This window comes from Peromyscus leucopus, chromosome 6 (assembly GCF_004664715.2).
Source record: "Peromyscus leucopus breed LL Stock chromosome 6, UCI_PerLeu_2.1, whole genome shotgun sequence".
Taxonomy (NCBI): Eukaryota; Metazoa; Chordata; class Mammalia; order Rodentia; family Cricetidae; genus Peromyscus; species Peromyscus leucopus.
Window position 1 is genome coordinate 63,600,600 of NC_051068.1, and position 26,091 is coordinate 63,626,690.

At 40.6% G+C, this 26,091-nt stretch overlaps 1 protein-coding gene across 4 annotated transcripts in view; it reads left to right on the forward strand.

Annotated features, from left to right (window-relative positions):
- Lrba (LPS responsive beige-like anchor protein) overlaps positions 1-26,091 on the forward strand; it is a 537,881-nt gene that overhangs the window by 494,441 nt on the left and 17,349 nt on the right. For 3 of the 4 annotated variants that reach the window (XM_037206706.1, XM_028858702.2, XM_037206708.1), the window contains 2 exons: positions 18,491-18,580; positions 22,967-23,159. In XM_037206706.1, the coding sequence (XP_037062601.1) occupies positions 18,491-18,580; positions 22,967-23,159 (283 nt within the window). The remainder of the gene's footprint in view (positions 1-18,490; positions 18,581-22,966; positions 23,160-26,091) is intronic. The other variant, XM_037206707.1, reaches the window with a different exon arrangement.

The window sequence follows — 26,091 nt, forward strand, 5'->3', positions numbered from 1 at the left end:
CTCTTGAGCTGATCATGCCAGCGCCCTCCACTCGGCGCTCCTCTCCTGTCACTGCCTGTTCTGTGTCCCAGTTTTAACCTGCTCTCTTTTCACAGTCTTATGTGTATGCTTTCACAGACAAGAGAGAAATAGGTAAAAGCAGGTCATGTTATTGTGTTTAATTTTGCTAAATTTGGTTTGACTCAGTAAGTTCTCTTCCTTCCAACATAGTCTCATCAGGTTTCCATAGGAGAGAATTCAGGACCTGTAAATGTGAGCAAAAGTGAATATTGTTACTTTATAAAATATAATTGTTTTTAAAATATTTATTCTACACCATTACTTTATTTTTGAAAAGTTTAATATACATCTTTTCTTCCATTTCTTTGCAGTATTTATAATTGTATTTGTAGGCATGGTTTTCCTATTAAGCCTTTATTCCATACCTTTACTTACCCAGAATTCACCTACTAATTCACTTGTAATTTGTCTTTACTCCATCCCGATATGGAGAGCTCATTCTCTAGGCCTTAGTGCCTCAGGAGACAGTTCATTGATGGCGTTTAGCAGGTGAGATATAAACTTTTTAAAACCCTGCGGGCCACTGGGACGGCCCAGTGGGTAAAAGTGCTTTGCCACCAGACCTGATGACCTGACTTCATCTGTAGAACCTACTAATCAAACGATTCGTTTGTTTGTTTGTGTTTGTTTTTGTTTTGTTTTGCAAGAACTATTTCTGTTCAGGGGTAAGGCTGTAGCTCAGCGGTACTGTACTTGACTGGCATGTCTGAAGCCCTGGCTGCTATCATCAGCACCACACATAAAAGCTCGGAGCATTTCTGCTATTGGCCCTAAACTCAAGAAGCCTCCAGCAGCTCTTCCTCAGTGTCCATGCTCTCCTTCTATTCTCCTTCTCTTCTCAAGCTGTTGTTCTCAGTCTTGGTATTGTGTCCAGATGCCTACGTGTTCTGTTCCCCTCCTGTTCTGTCTCACACAAGAATTGTTAGAACTGAATGTGATGAACAAGAAAACATGAACTGTAGTAGTCAAAACTGCATGTCTAATGAAGGAATTCAAGTTCAGTGGAACCACATAAGGCTTCCAGAAATGGACACCGTACACTTGGAAGATGTGATACAAGTGGTGATTTAAATCACAAGCAAAGGGTGATTTTAGTCAGGGTGTAATGTCAGGAGAGCTGCCTAATTATTAAGAACATAAAGTCATATGGTCCCATCCTCACATCCTAGTGAAAGAATTTCCAAATGTATCACATATACTCATTTACAATAAAGAGTATCTAGATATAGCATGTGAGGTTGGGACTTAGCATGTAACCTTACAGTGAGGAAGGTGAAAATCACAGAAATTGGCATGCTCCTCATGTGAGAACTGAAGTTTCTGTATATAAAGAAAACCATAAGGACAGATGGTGCACAAATACTAGAGAAAAAACATATAAATAGTCTGTACTAGTATCCCAAAACTTTGAATTTAAAAACAATGGCATTTTTTGCCTATTGGATTATTGAAGATTAAAAGATAATGAAAACCTCTGATATTGATAGAGTATGAGAAAACAGATAAATTCATCTATTTGTGAGGACACAACTCTTTCTTTCTCCTTTTTTTGAAGGGAAAAGACCAGCCTGCTTAGAAATCTTCACTGGGAATGTGTGCAAGATGGGAATGTGTATAGTAACTTTGGGCTGTTATGTGGTTGCTTTCCAGAGTGGGCTATTTCTACCCATCCTTTGTGGCCAGGGTATGGTACTCCACTAAGCCATCGTTACATAAACATCAGGGGAAAAAAAATGTTATTTTCTTTTGCCTGACTCAAAATCAGCTCACTTTCAATATCAGTTTTTGTTTTATTTCATTATTTAACCAACTGAACCGGATTTTTTAAATATAATTAAAGCAATTTATTTCTTCATATCTCCCATGGTGTTTGACAGGAAAAAAGAGAATAATTTTCTACTTTTAGGGAAATTTAGATGTATTACTGGTAATTATCATCCTTGTTGTGATTATGTAAAAGTGAGACCACTTTTGGACTAAGCTTTATAAAGTCTAAATCCTAGGTCCATTACCCTGTGGGGGAAGGAGGTTTAGGGTGTGTGTGTGTGTATACATATGTGTATGTGCTTGTGTGCATACAAATTTACACAAAGAGATTTAGAAGTGTATGTTTAAATTTTAACTATTAAACATTGCAAAAAATCCAGCAGTGCAAATATGGGCTGGAAAGCTTCTGCCCCAGATCTGGGCTCTGTTAACTAGTACTATCCTCATGCCGCCTGGAGTTGCCCTATTAGAGATGATTTATTTGACTACAAATCTTCTCTTTTTTTTTTTTCCTTCTCAAATAGCCCTTCCCAATCAATTCAATGTCAGTGACCAGGATCGGACAGTAGGCTTTGATAAGAAGGAATGAGACAGATCTAGGTAGATTCTGGCCATGTGTGTGGAGGCCCAGGCCACTGTGGGCTGTGGCAGAGGAACAGAGTTAGTGTGAGCAGAATTATCTGCTTTCTCACCTTGCAGATTGCTGTGTGCACTCGCTACATTTCTTATGGAAGTGCCATTTTCTCCTTTACTTTTCAAGCAAAGACAGTGTCACTTTATATGTGTTCAGAAATTAAAATTGATTTTCTTTTGAAAATAAATCCCATCTCCATCTGCTGTGATACAGAAGAGGAGAGAGAGAGAGCCAAGATATTACTCAATTTAAAGAATTATCTACAGTAGGTCTCGTAGCATGGAAGTCAAGCCTGAAAACTCCCTGAGTTGTGTTTCATGTCAGTGGTTGCGCTGGCCTCTCACAGACTTATCCTTCCAGGGGCTGTTTTAGCAACTCATAATCACTCCGAGAAGCTCTGTTTTCCTAAAGAAGCAGCAGCCGTGTTTAAGTTTACATGACCCCAGTTTCATGACAGCAGTAGCAAATCAGATATCTTATCCAAGGAAAAGCATTTTTGGCTTAGAATTCCATCACTCTCATGGTGGGAGTCAGCCTCAGCTCAGCTCAGCACTGCTGCAGAACACTGGCCATGAATCTTTCAGAAAGCATAAACACAATTGGTATTTATAGCGTTGTTAACATTTGTTGAATAAGTTGTGGGAGTGGTCTGTAAGCCCATCCTAAGCAGGTGGGGCAGGAGTCTTTGTTGTGACTGCAGTGAGATTTAAGGCCAGGACAACAGGATTACAGTGGTTGAGCAATATAGTAAATTAGGAGTATTGGATGCCCTAAGTTACAGTTTCATGCATCCGCAACTCACAGTGCTACAGAAACAGTCCTGAAACATCACTAGCCAGAAGTGTGTTGCACAGATGGCGATTTTGACGCAGTGCAGGGCAGGAACTATACAATGAGAAGCCAAATAAACGGCCAGGATTAGTCCAATTTTAATTGAAAATCTACATTAAAAAAACATTGACATTTTGCCAGACTTCCTTGTACATCAAAACCACAATAATGACAAAGTTTCCCTCAATGGACTAAATGAGCATCAAAGTTGTCATTACTGCTCAGTTCTGTGTGTACTCGGATTCGTCACTTAAGTGAGTAAATAAGCAGTTGAATTACATAGTAGATGATATAAAGCAAAGGATGCATGTTTTCATGTTTTGTTTCGATCTTTAATCCTCGTCAGTGTTTCAGGAACCCTGGGCTTCTCTCTGTCCTTCTGTCTCATGAGTGAATCCATTTTCTTCAGGCCATCTCCACTTTACACTGTAATTCCATTTTATTCACTAAGTTTCTTACTAAATGGAAACTTTTTAGAAAGATTAAAAAAGAAAAGGATGGCATAGATTGGGGGGAAAGCTACATAAAATTACTTGGCAGTATGATATATTTTCTATAATAGTTTTATTTAATTTCTAGTAAGATGAAAATGTTTACTTAGAATGCAAAGAAGCCCATAAAACTCCCAGGATAGGGGACACACTTGACTCAAGGACACATCTTTATAATGTCCAGTAAACTATATTCTGCATACGTTGGTTGTCCTTCCTACTCTGTCTCTGCTAGGATTGTATGTGCTGAGGGCGTCTTTCAGGTTTTCAGTTAGGCAGCCCGCAGTCAAATTTCCTCAGTGTTTGACACAATGGATGCTCACAGATATTTTGAGGGAAATAGTACAGCTGTTTGTACCTCCCAGATGTACAGCTGACTCGGTCCCTGCATCTCCACTTGACACGGTGGAAGTATAGTTGTTGGGGTCTGAGGAATAGGCCACCCTCTGAATGCAGCACAGTGATGCCATGTTGTTAAGAACTTGCTGTGTGCTCACTGTGCTTACTGTTGGCCTTGGTCACTTCTTTGAAGACATTCCACTTATTTTCCGCAGCAGATGCCTTTATCTGCTGGCTTCCAGTAGCCAGAGATGGAGGTGTTTAGAAAGAGCGAGCCCATCAGCGTTCTAGTCAGAGATACTGTTTGAAGTTAGCCATGAGCGCAGTGCCGCTGAGCGGCCCTGAGTGACGTTTGTTTTTCTTGGTTGTATCTGCCCTGACTAGCTGGTTTCTTTCAGATTGGCAGCTGGGATTATGCTATAGTAGATGGACAGCTCCGAGAACTGGAGACTACGAAGTCTGGGGCTGGGCCTCGGCTGAGTGTGCTTGGAATGTAGGGGCTCAGCTCTGAAGCATTAGTAGGAAAACCTGTATCTTTCCACAAATGAGTTTCTTCATGTTCTGCACATGTGTCTCCCTCCATGGCATCATTGACAGAACTGCTGATAAAAATGCTGCTTTCTCTCCTTAACTGCCCCTCTATCCAGTCTCCTCATTGTGTTCTCATTTTTAACGAAGTTTCCTTTTATTTAGCCTGCGGCTGTTTTGGACTTTATAGCATTATGACATGTGTATATATGCCTCCAGCTACCCAATACATTTTTAGTGTTGTTTGAATGTTTATGTTAAAAAGTGTCATGCTTCTTAAATATTTATATTTATCTTAAATAATACTAAAATCTTATGAAAAATAGGGCCTCCTTGTCATCAAATAGAAATAAGTTTTTGACTGACCTATCAACTGAGATTCTTGCGTTGTTAAAATATATTTCTGACTGTTTCATTCGTGTATAAATTAAGCTTCATAAAAGTATCTCAAACAGTGGCAGACCTTTCTTTAGATTTCTAAGACTTTTTAAGACTTCTTTGTTACTTTAAAAATAAGCTATCCTTGTATATATAATGATATATCAAATATAATAGTAAAGAAAGTTTATATTTCCTTTTACCAATCTTTTCATCCTTCCATCTCCTGAAGGAAGGGCTACTGCTAGTTTGGTACATATGGTTCCAGATTGAACATTAAGATGTTCCTCATGTGCATTTGTATACTCACATGTAGCATATGTAACAATGTGTAACAATATATTTTTATTTACATAAGGTCATACTTTAGGTATACTAAATGTGACTAGAATTTTTTTATCAGTATATTCTAGATTGGTTTTCCCATAGGGTGTACATTCAGCTCAACTCACATTGTTTGTTTCTTTCTTTGTTTGTTACCAAGCTGGCCTGGAACTCACAGAGATCCTCTTGCCTCTGTCTCCTAAGTGCTGGGATTAAAAATGTGCACCCCTGCTCCCAGAAACTCACTCATTTTAATGGTTGAATAGTGTTCCATTATCATCATTAATTTAGGTTATTTTTTTAAACTTTTTATTGTTCTAAGAGTGTTATAGCAAACACTTTTATATTTAAATGTGTTTGCCTCCATGTGATCCTTTTCTTATGAATATTTACAGATGTGGAATCAGTAGTCCTATCTATAAACATAAAAATCCAACTCCTGAATTTTTAGATATTTTTCTCTATGTCCAGTTTTGCTGTCTTTTAATTCTTAAATGAGGTAGAATCACCCATACTCAATTTTACTTATTTCTCTACTGTCTCCCTCTTTTATGTGTATTACTTACACATTAACTTTCTTTGTCCTATTGTAGCCTCATGTAAAAAAATTCCATTCCCCCTGCAAGGCTGTGTTCGTTTGTAATGATTATACTCTCTGGTGTTTCAGTTCTGTTTGTTACTAACTGTGTATTTCTGGGTCACTTAGGCTTTAACTGCCATTTTAAAATTTTTATTGTCCTATTTTTCAGTTCTGGGGCTCAAACTCAGGTCTTCACAGGCTAGGCAGGCACCCTTCCACTGCGCTACATCCCAGCCTTTCCGTTTGTAGTTCTGTGAACTTGAGCACTGACTACTGAAAAGTAACTGTTTCTTTCCTGAGGTTGAGCCATGGAGGCAGGGCTTGGTCAGGTTTGCAAGTGGTTTTAACTGATGCTGCCTGTTTGACTTTTAACCAGCTAGAAATATTATCCAAATAAGGCCATGTGTATTATGCAGACAGTTTCCTCCTTGGGGATTTTCATCTCACTTTTGTCAGGTCCTTTGTGTGGACCCTTTCTTTGGCCTTTACAATTGATGCTATTGAGACTTTTGTCCTTTAAGAATAGAGTGCAAAGTTAAATATATAATGACTCCATTGTCACTTGGTTCATATTCATGTGATATCAAAGCAAAATTTTCAACAGTGGCTCTGGAGGGTACTGAGGCATCAGCTAGCCGGCCAGACACAGCGAGAACCACAACCTCTTCCCTGGTTTGTGTTCAGATATGGAGAGGGAAAGAGGGTATTTTGCTTAAGTAGTGGGATGCCATGGACCACACCTAACAACTTTCCAGGGCCTAGCTTTGGTGATGTCAAAAAATGTAAACATATTGACGAAGGCAGTTTGTAAACAAATTATTTAGTTTGTGTTGCCCTTTTCTAATTTTACAGTGCTTTTAGATGCAAAAATATAGGACATAAAATGCAATTTTTCAGAGTTGTGTGCTTTAAAAAGGGGCACACATGTTAACTGCAGCCATATGTTCATGTTATTTCTAGCCTAACCCCCACCTCAAAGTAAAATTATGCATTTATTGTTGGTTACTGCATTGTGCTGAGTTAACTTGTTCTCTTAGTTAAATTAAAAAGCTTAGTTCAGAGACTGAGATAGTCTTAAGCAAAAGCCAGATGCATTGTTACTAAGTTAAAACATCCCACATCTTTCTTGTCTCTGATTATATAGATATGTATGTGGCTGCTTTATATGTAGCTATAAAATCACTCAAGTATGTGGTAGTTGGCACAAACACAATATGAATGAGCAGCTTAACATGGTTTCAACACATGTCCACTTGGAGATCCATTAATAAGGTCTCCAGGTAATATTTGAGATGCTATTTATAAAATTTAAACATGTGACTTTACTGGAATATCTCGAGGTATTTCATGATCTTTTTATTACTCTATATTTCAATATCTGAAATGCTTCTGGGTGGGCTCAGGTTTTATTACAGAAAGTAATAACAAACTATTTACAGAAATAATTGGGAATTGATGAACAAGAATATTATATAATAACCCAAACTTTTAGCAGAAATGTTTAACTGAATATTTTGCTCAATACCAAGCTGCTCTGCACTGGTCACAGTGAATCTTTTAGCTGTGTCTCTGCTGAATTAAGGTGATGTCTATGGCTATTCACTCGGTAAATATTCACTGCACACCTAACTATATACAAGCCCCAGAAACAACATAGAAATACTTGGCAGTCTGTATTCTTTTTTTTATTTTTTATTTTTTATTTTTTGGTTTTTCGAGACAGGGTTTCTCTGTGTAGCCTTGCGCCTTTCCTGGAACTTGCTTTGGAGACCAGGCTAGCCTCGAACTCACAGAGATCCGCCTGCATCTGCCTCCTGAGTGCTGGGATTAAAGGCGTGTGCCACCACCGCCCAGCAGCAGTCTGTATTCTTAAGAAGACTTATGGTATAAGCATTAAGACAGAAAAATAAATTAAAAACCATTCAATAATTAGTACATGAGATAAACAGGGTAGGTTCATTGCCCCAAGAACAATCAGGCAGGGGCACAGATAGTCTAAGTGAGGTCAAAAAAGGTCTCACCAAGCCAGAGCGGCCTGAGCCAGCCTTACACAATAAAGAAGGGAACTCACAGAGAGGAAAAGAATACAAAACAACAACAACAATAACAAAAAACGAGAACAGAAATATTGTAAGGATTTGAAGGCAAATGACACTGGTCACATTAGAGGGTATGAGAGGACACTGGCAGGATCCAAACCACTGTGTGACTATTTCTCTTAATAGTGGGAAGTTTTTGATTAAACCCCAACCAGACACTATGTTTATGTTTTAAGTCCTTTATATATTTGCTGCAATAATATCACACGCTCGTGGATGGCTTACTATACCTACTACCATTCTAAGTGCTTGCAATATCTCACTTATTCCTTTATTGGACATCTCACTACAGTACCCAGAACTGTTACTATAGGTTTCTGATGTGGAAATTAGACACCAAAGGTTGAAAACTCCCTACATCACTCAGCTAATACATGAATGCTGAGATTTGAGCCAAGCCCATCTGATTACACGCTCTGAATGTCTGGCCCTGGACTCTGCCATTACTTAGTGATCAGGAATGTGGATGGGAGAATTTTAGTTAGGAAGTCACGTCATCAAATTGCCACTTTAAAACTAAACATCTTGCAAGTTGAGATGTGTTCAGCCTCTCAGAAAATCATGAGGGCTGCCAGCTAGTGCTCAGAATTTTGGACATTGTAGTGTGTTTTCATTTTCTATATAGCCTTAAATTAAAGGTAAAAATTTAAATTTCTAATAGACAAGTCTTACTTTTCAATGAATCTGTCTAGCTCATTACCTAGACTAACTCTGCTTGAGATAATCTCAGGCCAGAGATGTTATTTTCAATGAAGTTGGTTAACAGGTAAATTGAGATTCATTACCCCATATCAAAAATAAGAATTTTATGTAACAAATTTTGAGAAAAGATCCTTGAAAGTAAAGCTCTGAATTTGAAGATGAGTTCGTTAATAACAGGTTATGCATTTGATATTCTTAAGCTACCCTGTTACCAACTCACATTACTGAACTTCATATAGGTCTAAATATCTGTGTATGTCCTATGATTTCCAACCTCAGTTACAGCCCCCACATTCCCTGCATTGTCTGTTGCTCTATTCCAAAGGCTGCATGGAAATGTGAGAGAGAACTGTAAACAGACTTACCCAAGGGGCCTTTTCAGATCACACATAATATTCCTCCATGAATTCTCACTGTACCTTAACAGTCACTGCTGTAGTGAGACACTGGAGTATTGTCATGTCCCTCAAGGGATTTGGGACTGGAATTACTGCCTCAGTGACTTGTTTCAGCACTGCCCACAGAGACCTATTTGGTCTCCATGGTAGCAGACATGCATCTTCACTTAATGCTCCCCATCTTCTACCATGTTCCCATGTTGCCCTCATCAAAAATAATCCTCAGATCTGGGGAGATGGCTCAATGTTTAGGAGAACATCTTCTCTTTTAGAAGACCAGGGTTCGGTTCTCACAACTGCCTATAACCCCAGCTGACCTCTGAGAGAGAGAGAATGTGTGTACAACATGTACATGAACACACATGCACACACACAGAGCCTACACTTACACAAATGTATACACATAAAAATAAATATTTTGGGGTTGGGGATTTAGCTCAGTGGTAGAGCGCTTCAAGCACAAGGCCCTGGGTTCGGTCCTCAGCTCTGGAAAATAAATAAAAATAATAAATAAATAAATAAATAAATAAATAAATAAATGAATAAATAGAAATTTTGCTGGATGTGGTATTGCTCACCTTTAATCTCAGCACTTGTGAAGCAGAGGCAAGCAGATCTCGGTGAGTTGAAGGCCAGCCTGGTCTACAAAGTGAGTTCTAGGACAGCCAAGGATGTTACATGGAGAAACCCTGCCTCAATAAATAAATAGCTAGATAGATGAATAAATAAATAAATCTTTAAAAAAAAATTTTCTTCATTTCTCAAATCTGGCGTTGTTCGCACAGAACCCTAGACAAGTCATCTAGATCCTGAGCTAGCTTGTTGTAGCTAGCACTCAGCAGATCCTTTTGTTCCATAATCACTGTACATGAGGCATTGTTCTCTCAGCTGTGCATCACAGAAACGCATGATACTCTGGCCCCTCCAGTGTACTGAAGAGGCAGAGTATCCACTCCGGTAAGGCCAGATCAGGTACATGCTCTTGTAGCTGGAGAGCTTCTCTCCAGGTCCCACCAAGCCCCCGCAGTCCCACAACCCACGTATAAAATAATCACTCAGATGCTTATATTACTTATAAACTGTATGGCCGTGGCAGGCTTCTTGTTATCTACTTCTTTTATCTTAAATTAACCCATTTCTATTCATCTGTAAGTTGCCACGTGGCTCATGGCTTACCGGTACCTTACATCTTGCTTGTCATGGCGGCGGCTGGCTGGTCTCTCCCTCTGCCTTCCTGTTCCCTCAGTTCTCCTCTCTGTTAATCCTGCCTATACTTCCTGTCTGGCTACTGGCCAATCAGTGTTTTATTTATACAGAGCAATATCCACAGCATGCTCTGGTCAGCAGTATGAGCAAGCAGTAAGAAAGACTTCCCTGTCTAGCTTTATGCCTTCATCTGTTAAGAACTGGGAACCACAAATGACATTGGTCACAGAAATATCACACAAAGAGGAGTTTAGAAAGGACCAAGTAAAGAGACCATCACAACACCCAGTGGTTGAAATTATAGGGACTCAGATTCAGAAGAGAAGTAAGAGAACCTTACAACTGATTATATGTTAAAGAGAAAGGGTACCATTTAAAATGTTCTGAGATTCTGAACATACAATCACCAGCCTGAGGGAAGCCAGAATAAAATTAACTTTTCCAGATCTTAGCATGTTTACTTTAGGCATGAGATGGCACATAGCATATAGAAAACAGAGGCATGGGTGAGCACTCTCTACAGGGTTTGGATTTGGACATGTTTCCAACCACAGTAAAGTTTGAAGCCTAGTAGAAATCCTTTCTAGGAGGGGAGGTCTCAGTTGAGAACACTGGCATGCACAAGAAGGGAATTTGCAGTGATGAGTTAATTTGTACATAGGAATGAAGTTAGCAAAAGATCGAGAGTAAAAGAGAATAGATCTAATGTAAAACCAAAGAAGCTGCGGAAGAGAGTGAAGAAACAGTTGTAACCAACACAGATCACTTCCACAGGGGTAGTTACACATGAAAACGGAGGGTGAGATTTAAAATGGTAGGGAGAGTCTAGACTGGTTGGCGGACACAGAGTGTGACTGTGCTGCTTGAAGAGCATCATCGATAAAGTGTTCTCAGTTACTGTTGCACTCAAGAAGACCTTTCCTACTTTTTTCACCTTTGACCAACTCAATGTTAGTCAGGAAGCAAAACATTTCGGTCTAAAAATGCTTAATACCTTGAGGACTTGGAAAGAAACTGATTATTATTTAATCTATCACTATTCTGTTATTGAGAGGATAATCACACTGTATTGTGCCACTTAAAACAGTCTGTGGTGTATACTTCTCTCACTGCTGTGGCAAAATGCCTAACAAAAGCAACTTGAAAGAAGGGTTTGTTTGGCTTTAGGTATTGAGCCTATGGTCTGTTGTGATGGAGGTAGGGCTGTAATGTAGCTGGCCACACGTCTTCTGTAGTCAGGAAGCAGAGAAAGATGAATGCTGGTGTTCAGCTCCCTTCCTCCTTTTCTGCTTTCTATTCAGTCAAAGCCTGGAACCACAGAATGGTCCCATGCCCATTCATGGTGGGGTTTGCAGGCTCAGTTAAGCCTTTCTGCAAATACCCTCACAAACACATGGAGAGGGTGCATTTCCATGATGACATAGGAAAGAGTGGTCATCCCACGAGCATTTCCTCAGAGTGCTCAGTGGTGTACTGGCTCTATCAAAGTGGACGTTTCAGAGCCAGGAACTGTGCTGCTCATCTGTAATCCCAGCACTTCAGAGGCAGAGACAGAAGATCACAACTTAGAGGGCAGCCTAGACTGCCTTTTGTGACCATCTTAAAAATAAAACAAAACAAAAACTTTCCAAAATGTTTAAAAGAAAAAATTGAAATTTTTGAAAGTTATCCCATCAGCTATATCTTTTCCCAGTTTTGTTTTGTTTTGTTTTCAAACAGTGTATGGAAAGTCCTAGGAATATTCCTAGAGCCTCATGCATGCTAAGCATGTCTCTTAGTTAGGGTTTTTATTGCTATGAAGAGACACCATGACCACAACAACTCCTATAAAGAAAATATTTATTGGGGTGGCTTACAGTTCAGAGGTTCAGTGCATTACCATCATTGTTGGGAGCCGGGCAGCATGCAGGCAAATGTGCTGGAGAAATAGCTGAGAGTATTACATCTTGAAGGCAACAGGAAGTCGATGGATAGTCACACTGAGGAAGCTTGAACAAAAGAGACCTCAAAGTCTGCCCCACAGTGACACACTTCCTCCATCAAGGCCACGCCTCCTCCTAGTGCCACTCCCTTTGGGGGCCATTTTCTTTCAAACCACCACATTCCACTCCCAAAGGCTTATACCCATATCATAATGAAAGAAAAAGAAGAAGAGGAGGAGGAGGAGGAGAAAAGAAGAAAAGAAGAAGAAGAAGAAGAATGCATTCAGTCCAGCTTCAAAAGTCCCCATAGTCTACTATTAGAGTCTCATCAATGTTTTAAAGTCCAAAATTCAAAGTCTCTTCTGAGATTCATGCAATCTCTTAACTGTAATCACCTGTAAAAATAAAAAAGTAGATTACATACTTCCAACATATAATGGCACAGGACATACATTACCATTAGAAATCCCAGGGAAGGGAGCATAGCAAGGAAATACTGGAACAAAGCAAGACCAAAAATCAGCTGGGTAGACTCCAAACTCTGCAGGTCCATCCATATCTGATGTCAAAATACTCTTCAAATCTCCAACTCTGTTCAACTTTGTTGACTGCAACACACTTCTTTCTCTTGGGCTGGTTCTACCCCCTATTAGCAGCTCTCCTCAGCAGGTAACCCATGATTCTGGCATCTCTAACATCTTGGGTTCTCCCAGGCAATCCAGGCTTCAACTTCAGAGCTTCACACAGTGGCCTCTCTACTAGGCTTCCGTTCAGTAACACTCCTGACACATGTGACCTTATTCCATAACTCCTTTCTTCTATCCTTAACTCTAAACCCAGAGCCACATGGCCAAAGCTGCCAAGTTCTGCTCCTTGCTGGGCCCCCTCATTCAATTATATCTTCATCAGCTTTCTGTCCTTCACTGACTAAGCTTGGCTGTCCTGAAACTTTCTCTGTAGACCAGGCTGGCCTCAAACTCAGAGGTCTGGCAGCATCTGCCTTCCCAGTGCTGGGATTAAAGGTGTGCCCCACCACACCCAACTCTAAGCTTTTTTTAGTTCTTTTCATAAGTTGGAAACTTAGCTGGGTGGGATCTTGCCCTGAGGTCACCACTCCCTATATTCCATTTCTTAATCCATTTATCTCCATGAACACAGAATTTAGCTCCATTTCCTGGTGTTCTTTTTTTTCCCTCAAAATTTTTATTTTGTATTTTACCTTGCTCAACTTGCTCTTTTTCATTATAAATCTTCATTAGAGTTACCACTAAAAACCACACAAACAGAGTCTATATGAGGCTGTTTTGAGATTTGCTCTGCCAACAAAATTAATCCAAAATTCTTCACTTTAGCCTCAGCAGACAAAAGGCAGCTACTTTCTCCACCAAACTATCACAAGAATGATTTCTGTGTAACATACTAAAATTCTTCTTTTCTGAAACATCTTGAGGTAGACTCCCCACAGTTCATTAAATCACACTCAGCACCACTGTCTTCCATGCTCCAAACAAATACATGGTCAGGTCTATCACAGCAATACCCCAGTCCCTGGTACCAACTTCTCTCTTAAGGTTTTTTACTGCTGTGAAGACACCATGACCACAGCAACTCTTAGAAAGAAAACATTTAATTGGGGTGGCTCATTTTTAGTTTCAGAGGTTCAGTCCGTTATCATCATTGTTGGGAGCATGGCGGCATACAGGCAGGCGTGGTGCTGGAGGAACAGCTGAGAGTGCTACATCTTGTGGGCAACAGGAAGTCGATGGACAGTCACACCGAGGAAGCTTGAACAAAAGAGACCTCAAGCCTGCCCCACAGTGACACATTTCCTCCGACAAGGCCATGCCTCCCTTTGGGGGCCATTTTCTTTCAAGCCATCACAACATGTTCCACCCCTGAACTATACCCCCAGACTCCATATCTCTTTAGTTCAAAACAGTATCAAGTGAAAGACATTTTATGTTGTATTAAGACAGATACATGAAATTCTGTCTGTATTAAAGGTGTATGTGGTATTGGGTTATGGTGATTTAGCATGTCTGTGGTCATAGCATTATTGGCCATTGTCTTAGTTGCTTTTCCTGCTCCTCTTATAAAATGCCTTGACAGAAGCACCTAAGGAAAAAGAGTTCACTTTGGCACCTCATCACGGTTATAGTCCACCCTGGTGGGGAAGGCATGGTAGCAGGACGTTGAGATACTACATCTACAGTTAAGAAGCTGCAGCTCAGGAATGTTTGTACTCAGCTCACTCTCTCCTTTCTATGCAGCCAGGACCTAAGCCAAGCCAGGGAGTGATGCTGCCCACTATAGACTCCGTGTTCCCACTTCATTAACCTAATCAGGGGAATCCTTCACAGGCATGCCTAGAAGATAACCTAATCATCAGACATTTCTCACTGGTGTCCTCAGAGGCTTGCCTCATAGGTGACTCTAGATCCTGTAAAATTGACAGTCAACTTACCCATCATAGTCACGCTCTTGTGGAGATGTTCTTCCATATGTCAGTCCACTACTTTCCCACCTACCCACTCACCCTGTGCCCTTTCTGCCTTCTTCCTTCCTCATTTAGATAGGTTCTCAAGTATAACTGTCCTCCTGGTTTAGCTCTGGGTCTCTCTGTGTGTGTTTCTCCTGTGTTCTTCCTGAAGCGTAATCAGTGAGTGTTTCAATCTGTGCTCCAGAGCCCTGAGCCTTACCCCTATATACACCCTGTTTTCTATACATTGAGGTGTCATTTCAGAGAGAGGGAAGGGACGGGGAGAGAGCACATACACAGGACAGCAAAACCAAAGCAAGTGGCGTCAGTTTCTCCTTGGGGTGAATAACACCCCAATCAGCACCCCATCTCTCACCTCAGAGCCAGGCTTGGACTTTCTTCTGCATATTTGACTGCAGATTCCATGAGGTTGACAAGTTACTATCTTTCTCCTGTCAAACTGGTCTATACAACAGAAACCACTACTTCTGCTCATTGTTTTAATACTCTCTGAAACTGGAAGCTAAGACAAAAGGAAAGTGAGAGAGTTCTGTCTTTTTACTTCAGTGTTCAAAGTCATCGGTCTCTACAACCTATTGATTTTTAAGATGTAATTTGCACACTCACCCTTTGTTTCTGCCACATAGCTTCTGCAGGATTAAGGTGCTCAACTCAGCTTTCTGACTGCTCTCTAAAGCTCTGAAGAGATCACTCTGTCTGTGGACTCTTAGCCCAAAAATACACTTCAAAATCCAAGCCATATTTCAGTTTTCTAGAATGCCAGCCACCATTATGAGCCTTCGCAAAGACTCAAAATGTTTCTTCCTTCCCTGTTTCAGCTGTATCTAAGGACCACACTGAATCCCAAGCTTAGTAACAACAGCATTTGATTTAGTGCTTTTTAGCATGAATGTACTAAGTACAGTGCTGAACTTCACACACAACTATTAACTTTCCAAACAGTTCTGTGAGCAAAGTATTGTGATTGCCTCTGTTTTCTAGAAGGAGAACAGAGATTAATCTATTTGCCCAAAGTCGGATAGCTGGTGCTAAGTGCAGAGCACTGAAACTGTGTATTCTCTCTCTCTCTCTCTCTCTCTCTCTGTCTCTCTCTCTCTCTCTCTCTCTCTCTCTCTCTCTCTCTCTCTCTCTCTCTCACACACACACACACACACACACACACACATACACAAATGATGGGGTTTTTGTGAGTTTTTTTGCAATTTCTTTCTTTCTTTCTTCTTTTTTTTTTTTTTTTTTTTTTTTTTGATAATATGAGAGTGAGGTTTTTAGTGTGAACTTGGTAGGTCCTGTTAAAATGTCAAAAGGTTGGACACACAAAGCAGCCCTTGCCTCATTATGCTGTCCTACTACTGCATCTAAACATACTTTGTTCAGAAATGTTGGTGGTGACACAATAGATAATTCATACATTGTATACTCACCTTTCATCTGCAAGCTTGTGTTTTCTTGTGCTCAGCCTCCTCCCTCACCCCTTACAGTGTGCCTAACAGAAGAGGAAACAGGAGTGCTGAAGGATTGACAGGCTGGCCTAGAAAAGAAAGCTCCTTAGGTGCAAATTTTGACTGTGCCATTTCATTATCTTAAGCTACATAGCCAGGATCTCTTTCTCTTTCCTTACCTATAAAATGAACACAATAATGTTATAATAAAGTTTAAAGTGACTTAAGAAAATATCCGGGGGAAGTAAATTCCAAACAAGTAGTTGTTAGCTGGCCTCAGGGACTATCTGTTGACTCCATATTGAGGATCTAATTTATGCAAAGCACTTTGCTCTGGTGTTCATCCAACATCACTTAACCTTTTATTGTCATTCTATAAGTAAGAACATTTAAACTTGGGTTAGGAAACAGCATTAGCTCACAGAGTTTGTGGGTGTTGTGAGTGCAGAATTTGACCATTGCCCATGCTGGCTTTGCCTCCCCACTTAGTTCTCACAGAGATGCTGTCACGCATCTTTCATCCTCTGCAGGTTTTAAAGCTTGCCTTTATCACCAGACAGATTGTTTCAAAGTATCAGTCAACTTTCCAACTACATTCACTCTTCTTCCTATGGGAGGAATATATTCTTTTTTATTTATTCATTTTTATTTTACATATATTGGTATTTTGCCTACATGTATGTCTGTGTGGAGATGTCAGATCCCCTGGAACTGGACTTGCAGATAGCTTTGAGTTGCCATGTGAGTACTGGGAATTGAACCCGGGCTCTCTGGAAGAACATCCAGTGTTCTTAACTGAATAAACAATAAGACCTAAGCAGAAGGTCAGGTGTGTGTGGTTCAAGGCCAGCCTGAACTGCTTAGTGAGACCCTGCTGGGAGGAAGGAAGAAAGGAGGGAGGAAGAGATGGACCTAATGAAACTATATATTTTGTGCATTTCCTGATCACTGAATGCATAAATGAATAAATGCTTTCATTGTTTCTACACGGTCCTTGTAAAGACCATTAGAGTTCTCCTCAGCATATTAAAGTTTGAAATTAGTATTAGATAATGATTGTATTTCCTTGTTTATGATCTATTAAGTGTTTTACAGCATGAAGGTCCTATTGAACATACAGAAATTGAAAACCTACTCTCTTAGGGATTACAGTACAACATTTACAAGGTGAACATATATTTTCTTATGGGGTCCTGTAGAGCATACAGAAATTGAAAACCTACTCTCTTAGGGATTACAGTTACAATATTTACAAGGTGAACATATATTTTCTTACGGATTTAGGGGATTTTTTTTCTATCGTTTAGTCTTGGAGTTAAGACTGGACTGCTTTGCTGGTATCCAAGAGCCCTGTGTATTCTGGCTTCCTTTCTCATCACAAGTCTTTGAGCGTTTATTCATACACTCAGATTAGAGATCCAGGGCAGATATAGAGGGCCTCCTTTCATAGCTACTGTGCTTTCATGGGAGGAGACAGACATAAACAAGTAAACAAAGTAGCTAGATAACTATAGCTCTGTCTGGGTCTTCTGGGCAGGAGTCTTCTCCCATGTTGAGGGGGCTGGGAAGTAGTCATCTGTGCCAAGTGGACAATAAGAGCATAAAATAGGGTATGTTTTGCAAAACATACACACACACACACACACACACACACACACACACACACACACACACACTCCTTCCCCAAAGGGCACACACATGCTGTTCTGCTTAGTTGGTCCTGGCTGCACTGTCTCATGCTGGGACACAGCATATGGCTTTTACTTTGTTATTTAGCCCCTGAGGTTCAGAGAGACTGTCAACAATAATGATCTTCCTGTGGTAGAAGTCACACAGTGTCAGGCCATTTCTATAGGTACTGTACTGGGTTTGGGTTTTCACCCTCGTTTCTGCTTGCAGGTTGAAATGGAGCCTAGACTCAAAGCAGCAACAGTTTTTCTAGCTGCCTGTAAAAGAGCAGCTAATCGTTGATCCAGACGATACAGTGGAAAGTGAGAAGCAGGAAGACAGTAACGAAGCAAAGAGGGATGGATGCTTTCTTATTGCACTATCATAGCTCCTCTCTGCTTCATGCCACTGAGAAAGATTGTAGTTTTGTAGAAACTTCCACCATACCACAGGGTGATCTCGGCCTAAATGCCCTGGCCAGATGCCTAGGTCCCTTGTGGAAACATGGGTTGATTTTCAGATGAAACTAGAAACAAGTATGAAGTAACGTTTGGGTGGCACTTGTTCTTGTGCCTGTAATTAACTTCTCTTAACCCTCACCCTTGTCTGTGCCCCTTTCAGGCCGTTGAAGCTCAAATCCGAAGTTTTGGACAGACACCTTCTCAACTGCTCATAGAGCCCCACCCTCCCCGAGGTTCGGCCATGCAAGCGGTGAGTGCCGATTCCACACTTCTTCAGCTCGTACCTGCTGTCCACACCAGTCCTCGCCATGCGTGAGATCTCCACCACTCCTGGGCCTGCTCACAACCAGCAAACACTACCACATTCTCCCCCGGAGTCCTGAGAAAGTACACAGCCTCAGTGCTCTCATATTTCACCAGCTCGTAGTTTTTGTTGCAAGGTTCAAAGGGACACAATTGTCATGTTTCTTCACTGGAGAATAAAGGACTCCACGTGGAAAATTTTAATTGTTTTTCTAGTTGGATCCTGTTTCTTGATTTGTTTTGCTATTGTGTTTATTTTTAACATTCCACTGTATTTTCTAGTTTCAGAGTTTTAAAATTATCCCTATGTATAGGTTCACTAAAGGTCAGAACCTGGAGGAGAAGGAATGGGTGGGAGTTTGGCATACACAAACCTAGATAGCTTAAAACAGTGGTTGATTGTTTCTTGGGATCCAGACATCGATGCTCTTGTCTTACACTCTTTTCATACTGGTCATTAAGTCACCACTGGGCGTGGCCCGAGAATGGTGGCTCCTCCTTCTGTGTGGACTTACATCTCTCTCACCCTAAAGATAGGATGGGTCACTCCCATGGTAGATCAGTAGCTGATGAAGCTTCTTGATCCCTGCTCTGAACTCATACATCTTATATGCCAAATTTCATTGGTCAAAACAAGTCAAAAGCCAGCCTAGAATCAGGACTTGGGCAGCAAAATGATGTGGCTATTCTGCCTTTAGTTTCTGAACTATGTGTTGGGAGGGCGGGAGGGGGGTGGCTGCCAAACCAACAAATTGATTCACATGATGAAAATATTTTTAAAAACTGACTATAGGTATTTTTTCTTGCATTATCCCTCATAAAACAGTTTGCTCCTTACTGTTCTAGATCTAGACTAGAGACCATAAAATCTATATGCATTAATCTTATGAACAACTTATGATAAATCTAAATTCCATGCTGTGTCTTAGAGATGGCAGTATTGTGACAGATGGTAGGAAGGTAAGATAAACATCCACAAGGGCCAGAGACAGAGGTGATACCCTGCTGGCTGGCCTCTGATCTTTTTTCTCTCTCCTCCCTTTTTTCTGTGTCTTTTTCTCTCTTTCCTCTTAATTCCCTTTTTCTTCCTCCAAGAGTTTTCCCTTTTTTCAATAGTAACATGACTTGGCCATAATAAACTACAAACATTTAAAAAATTATTTGTATTACCATTTCTCTGGTGTTTTTGAACCAGTGAAACCAGACTTAAGTGAACCTCAAGGGTGACTCTAGTGCACAGAAAGACACACAAAGAACACATTTAGCGAGAACAATGAGAGATAGTGCCATAAGTGTAGGAAGAATGATTTACATTTGGGCATATGGATTAGTCTTGCCAGTCGCTTGGGATGGGTCTTGGGCTGCTGGGTGATGCTCATAGAAACCCTTCCACTGCTCCACTGACTTGCTCCAGGGTGACTGCACAGCTGTGGCTCCTGGGCCTGTGTACCATTTCTTCCTTGTGGCAAAAGATTATTGGCTCCTGGAGGCAGATCTGTAGGGCAGAAGGCCCTTATTATCTTTAACCTTTGAACTGAATATCTGAACTCCTTTTCAGAACTGTACAAATTCTATTTTTAATCTGATATATAAGTGGGTAGCAAAGAAAGGCACATTGAAAAAGAAACCAGTTTTCAGCAAACATACCATTAATTTGGGGAGGCTGAATGAGATTTATTTGGCTAGCTGTTTCCTACTTTTTCTCAGCTTGGCTAGCAGAAGCTCCTAGGATTAACAAGAGTTCTCAGTTTATCTACATTGACACAGCCCAGCCCAGCAGGACAGAGCATGCTCTCCTTCCCAGAGTTCCTGTAGTGGCTTGCTGAGCAGCATCCTCAGGATGGAGCATGTTCTCCTTCCTAGGATGTAATGGAGCTCCCAGAGTTCTGCCTGAAGAGCTAACTGGAGGGACAGTGAGTTGTAAGCAGCAGTGAACAGTTGCAGAAGTTGAATCTATTGCTTGCTGTGGAAAGTATCTTGTCCTTGCCACATAGCCAAGAGTTGGCCCTAAGATTCACTATGAAACATGATGTTCTTCCTACACACTGGGTTGTTTTTTTTTTTGTTTGTTTTCTTCATGCCTTTTAAGGCTAGAAATATCAATTTATGCCTAATAATATTTACAGTATGAGCTGCTAATCTCAGAAAAATGTAGGAACTTCCTTTCAGGGAGACTTTATGATTATGTTTACTCTGATTTTCTCTGAGTTTATAAATTGACTTTTGTAAATCTTTTTAAACAATATAGCTGAAAAATAAGACTGGAGAGGCAGAAATGGTCTTCATTTGCTTTCACTGGGTTTTTTAAAAGCTTGCTTCTAGGACATTGTCATTGCTCTTCCTCATCTTCTAGATCTAATTTCATAAAAACCATATAAATAGTAGATCTTTGTATAAAAGATTACTGATGTCAGGTTTTTTATTTTGTTTTGTTTTGTTAGAATTAAGGGCCTGCTTTTTATTGATTGATTGTTTTTACTAACATTCAGATGCGTTTCCATCCAACTGCCTCCCACCATACACACATATGAATATAGCAGAAATTAAAGCCACCTCGTGCTGCGATAAGTGCAGGAGCCATAATATACACCAGGTGTAGTAATTAGCAGGCACACGAAGGCTGCCTATTTGTCTGGTTTTGCTGCTGTTGCTGAATCCCCCTGTGTTTTCACACCATCAGATAGTTGGATTTAATTGAGGCCACATCAGATGAGGCATTACTGACACCTTTAATTGAATGAGCATCCAGGGAGGATTAACTCATAATATTGATTGGCTTTTAGCCACTTGCTCAGAAGGGTGTCTGGGTAGCTTATTAGTTGCCTTTATTTACACCTTTATGCAAAGAGTGCAAATAGGAAATCTTAGTGCAATATGTTTTTCTAAGTACTCTTAATAACTTTTTTAAAAGGACTGATAATAAAAATGCAAATGTATTTAATTTTTTATTAGCAGTTCTGAATAAATGTGTTAAATATATGTGCCTCCACATTTACATATACCTGGTGTTTTGAAATATGACGGTAGGAAAGCAGCCAGAAGCATTTCATCAAAGTGTTTCGGTTCTGAATGATACTAATCAGCTATTAGAAAATAGACATGGTCGGAGAGGATGCTGGAAATGCACAGTGCAATTACTGTGTGATAGCAGAGGACCACAGAGGACAAATAAAGCCAATAAATTTGAGCAGTGTTTTATGTGTCTTAGGTTATGACATATGGGCTATAGGAATGATCCAAATCCTTAGTAGTCTTCAAGATTTATTTTGCTGCTGATTATTAGAGAGTATTTTGCATAGTATTTTAAATTAATTTCTGACTCTTCTAAGGACAGATCAAAAATGTCTTGAGCTTTAAGAGTTTTTTGTTTGTAACTGAGAGGGAAAGCAAGCATCAGTATTTCTCTTTTTCCTATTTATGGTTTAGGTACTATACAAACATATTTTTACAAGTACATGTACATTGCTTTGAAACAACTCTATAACTAAGTTTACATATTACATTCATAAATTCTCCACTATAATAATAAATGCATGCTTCCTACTTTTAAAAACTAAATTTGTTTTAATCATTTCTGTCTCAGTTGTCAAAAATCTTCATGCTCAAGGCTTACTTTTGATTGTCTTTGGAAATTACCTTAGCTTGCTTTCATATCATTTGCCTATTCTCATTCTTTTTATTTTTGCTTAAAATAAAAAGATCACTGGGTGACACATAATAGCAACTGGAATGGATTAATACAGCCCCCAATACTCTGAATCTAAATCTCACCCATCTCTTAGTATTGCATGACAGTAAGCAAGGAAAGGGGCCAATAAAATTTGTAGACTTTTCTTTTAAATATTTTATTAATGTGCAACTGATGTTTTACCTGTATATACTCCATGTAAGGATGTCAGAGTCCCTGGAACTGGAGTTACAGACAGTTGTGAGCTGCCATGTGGGTGCCGGGAATTGAGTCCTCTGAAAGAGCAGTCAGTGATCATAACTGCTAGGCCACCTCTCCAGCCCAAATTTATAGACTGTTAAAGTATTCAGTTAATGCATCCTACTTCAGTCACCAAAAATATCGACATGAGCTGAAGACGTAGTTCAGTGGTAGAGCATTTGCTTAACATGTTAGAGGCCCAATGTTCAGTCTCTAGTGCTTGAAAAAAAAAAGTGCTAATGCCATAGGCAAAGCAAGCCACTCACACGCACAGTTGTGCAGAACTTTCTGAACACATGTCTTCTTGCAGCCTATTTTAACATGATCTTCCTCTTCTTCTCCCGTATCCTCCCTCTCTCTCTGTCTCCTCCTTGTTTACTTGGGTCTTGTCTGTCCACTCAACAGTATCTCCTCCTGCAGAGTCCATTGATGTTCACAGACCAAGCCCAGCAAGATGTCATCATGGTCCTAAAGTTCCCTTCCAACTCCCCTGTGACCCACGTCGCGGCCAACACCCAGCCAGGTTTGGCAACTCCCGCTGTCATCACTGTCACTGCGAACAGGCTCTTCGCTGTGAACAAGTGGCACAACCTTCCTGGTGAGTGAGAAACGGACAGACTTGGAACATTAGTCTCAGTCAAAATGGCGGGTCTTTTAGGGCTTAACGAGATCCCGCCTGAGGCGTCTAGTGTAAACATAAGCTGTTTCTAGCACCTGATGGTTTCTGTTTGATCCTTGTCAATAAATACTGTTTCTAACATAGTATTTTTTTCCTAACAAAATATTTTAGTATAATGGTACTCTGTGTTGTGCCTGTAAATGGCATAGGTTTATCAGGTAACCACTTCCCAAATCATTCATTTGGATTACATCTGACGAAAAACTGTCTTTTGTCTAGAATCTACCAGAAGTTCTGCTTTTTTTTTTTTTTTGCTCTTTTGAAGCTCTGATGATCAAACCTGAAGTCCTATACAGCAAATGCCATTCCAGTAGTTAAAGCTCTGCCCCCAACTAATAGGTTTTCTGTAAAACACAAAAATAGGTTTCTCTGCCAACGCAGTAAGCCAGATCAGGCTGAAGTGAACAAGTGAAAGAACAGATTTATTTTGAGAAAAGCAACTCCCGTTGAGTCCTCCAGTCCCCAGAGACTGAGGTAGAAGAAGGAGCAGGAGAAAAATCACACAGCCGAACTAAAGCAGGGTGCTTATGTACCCTTTAGGAGAGGGGTGATGAAGTGTCCACCACAAGCTGGGTTCGTGCCCATTTATAATGCTTTGGGTGAGGACTTGGGCCACCAGCAACTTCAGGGGAGGAACCACCACAGCCGCCAAGAATGCGGAACTGGGCTTTTTGGTGACTCTTCTCCTCTGGAGATTCTCTGAGAGGGAGTGCAAGGTTTGAAGAGAGAGAAATGAGGCTTTCCAGATCAAACAGGAATGAGTTGGAGATTTCAAACTGAACACCAACCTTATCCTTTTATTCATGGCTTGGTAGAATTTGTTGTGGAGCATATAAATTACAGAGTACAAATACTGCATACCCGTCAGTACTGTCTTCTTCCACTGAGTGCTAAATAGCCATATTCAATTGAAATAATTGTTAGAATCCAAAACCATCTGTCTTAGTTAAGATTTCTATTGCTGTGAAGAGATACCATGACCACGGCAACTCTTATAAAGGAAAAGCATTTAACTGGGGTGGCTTGCATTTCAGAGGTTCAGTTCATTATCATTATGGTGGAGAGCATAGTGGTGTGCAGGCAGACACAGTGCTGGTTATATCTTGATATGCAGGCAACAGGAAGAAGTCTGTCTCACTGCGGGTAGCTTGAGCTTTGGCTTCAAAGCCCACTCCCACAGTGACATACTTTTTCCAACAAGACCACACCTACTCCAACAAAGCCATACCTAATAATGCCACTCTCTTTGAGGGCCATTTTTTTTTTTCAAACCACCACCTTCCACTCCCTGGCTCTCAAAGGCTTATAGCCATATCATAATGCAAAAATGCACTCAGTCCAACTTTAAAAGTCCCCATAGTTAGCCGGGCGGTGGTGGCGCACGCCTTTAATCCCAGCACTCGGGAGGCAGAGCCAGGCGGATCTCTGTGAGTTCGAGGCTAGCCTGGGCTACCAAGTGAGCTCCAGGAAAGGCGCAAAGCTACACAGAGAAACCCTGTCTCGAAAAACCAAAAAAAAAAAAAAAAAATAAAAAAAGTCCGAATTCCAAAGTCTCTTCTGAGACCCATGGCGATCTCTTAATTGTAATCCCTTGCAAAATTAAAACCCAAAGCACGTCACATACTTCTAACATATAATGGCACAGGACACACATTACCATTCCAAAATGTAGGGAAAGGAGCATAGTGAGGAAATACTAGACTAAAGCAAGACCAAGAACCAGCTGGGCAAACTCCAAACTCTGCATCTCCATGTCTGATGTCAAAGTACTCTTCAGATCTCCAACTCCTTTCTGCTTTGTTGACTGCAGCACACTTCTTTCTCTTGGGCTGGTTCCACTCCCTGTTAGCAGCTCTCCTCTGGCAACTTCAACATTTTGGGGTCTCCAAGGCAATTCAGGCTTCAACTTCACAGCTTCACACAATGGCCTCTCTAGGCCTCCAAGGACACTCCTAACACATACCTGTCCTTGGTGGCTTTCCTTAGTCTCAGAGGAAGGTTCTATAATGCCTTTCTTATATCCTTGACTCTAAAGCCAGAACCATGTGGCTGAAGCTGCCAAGTTCTGCTGCTTGCTGGGACTGAAACACAACCCCCTTGTTCAATTACATCTTTACCAGCTTTCTGTTTTCCATGGTTTTCTTTACTGCCTAAGCTTGACTGTTCTGGAACTTTCTCTGTAGAACAAACTGGCCTCAAACTCAGAAATCTCCGGCCTCTGCCTTCCAAGTGTGGGGATTAAAGGTGTGTACCATCATCACCACCACCACCACCACCACCACCACCACCACCACCACCACCACCACCACCACCACCACCATATTGGGCTCTAAACTCTTCTTTAATTCCTTTTCACAAGTTGGAAACTTAGCTGGGTGGGATCTTGCCCTGAGATCACCACTCCCTTTATTCCATTTCTTAATTTATCTCAGAACAAAGGATTTAGCTCCATTCCACTTCCTGGCACCCCTTTTCTCAATCTGTACATTTTGTATTTTTATTTGCTTAGCTTGCTCCTTTTTCATTATAAATCTTTATCAGAGTTAACACTTATAACAACAGAGTCTATACTAGGCTGTTTTGAGATTTCCTTTGTCAATGGAATTAATCCAGAACTCTTCTTCACTTTTGCCTCAGGCAAACTTTTCAGACAAGGGCAAAAAACAGCCACATTCTTCACCAAAATATCACAAGAACAATCTCTAGGCCACATATTAATATGCTTCTCCTCTGAAACCTCTTGAGCCACTACCTCTCCCCATACACACAGTTAAATAACTCTTAGCACCACTGTCTTCCATGCTTCTACTTCTGTGGCCCATTAAGCAGTGCTTAAAGCATTCCACTGCTT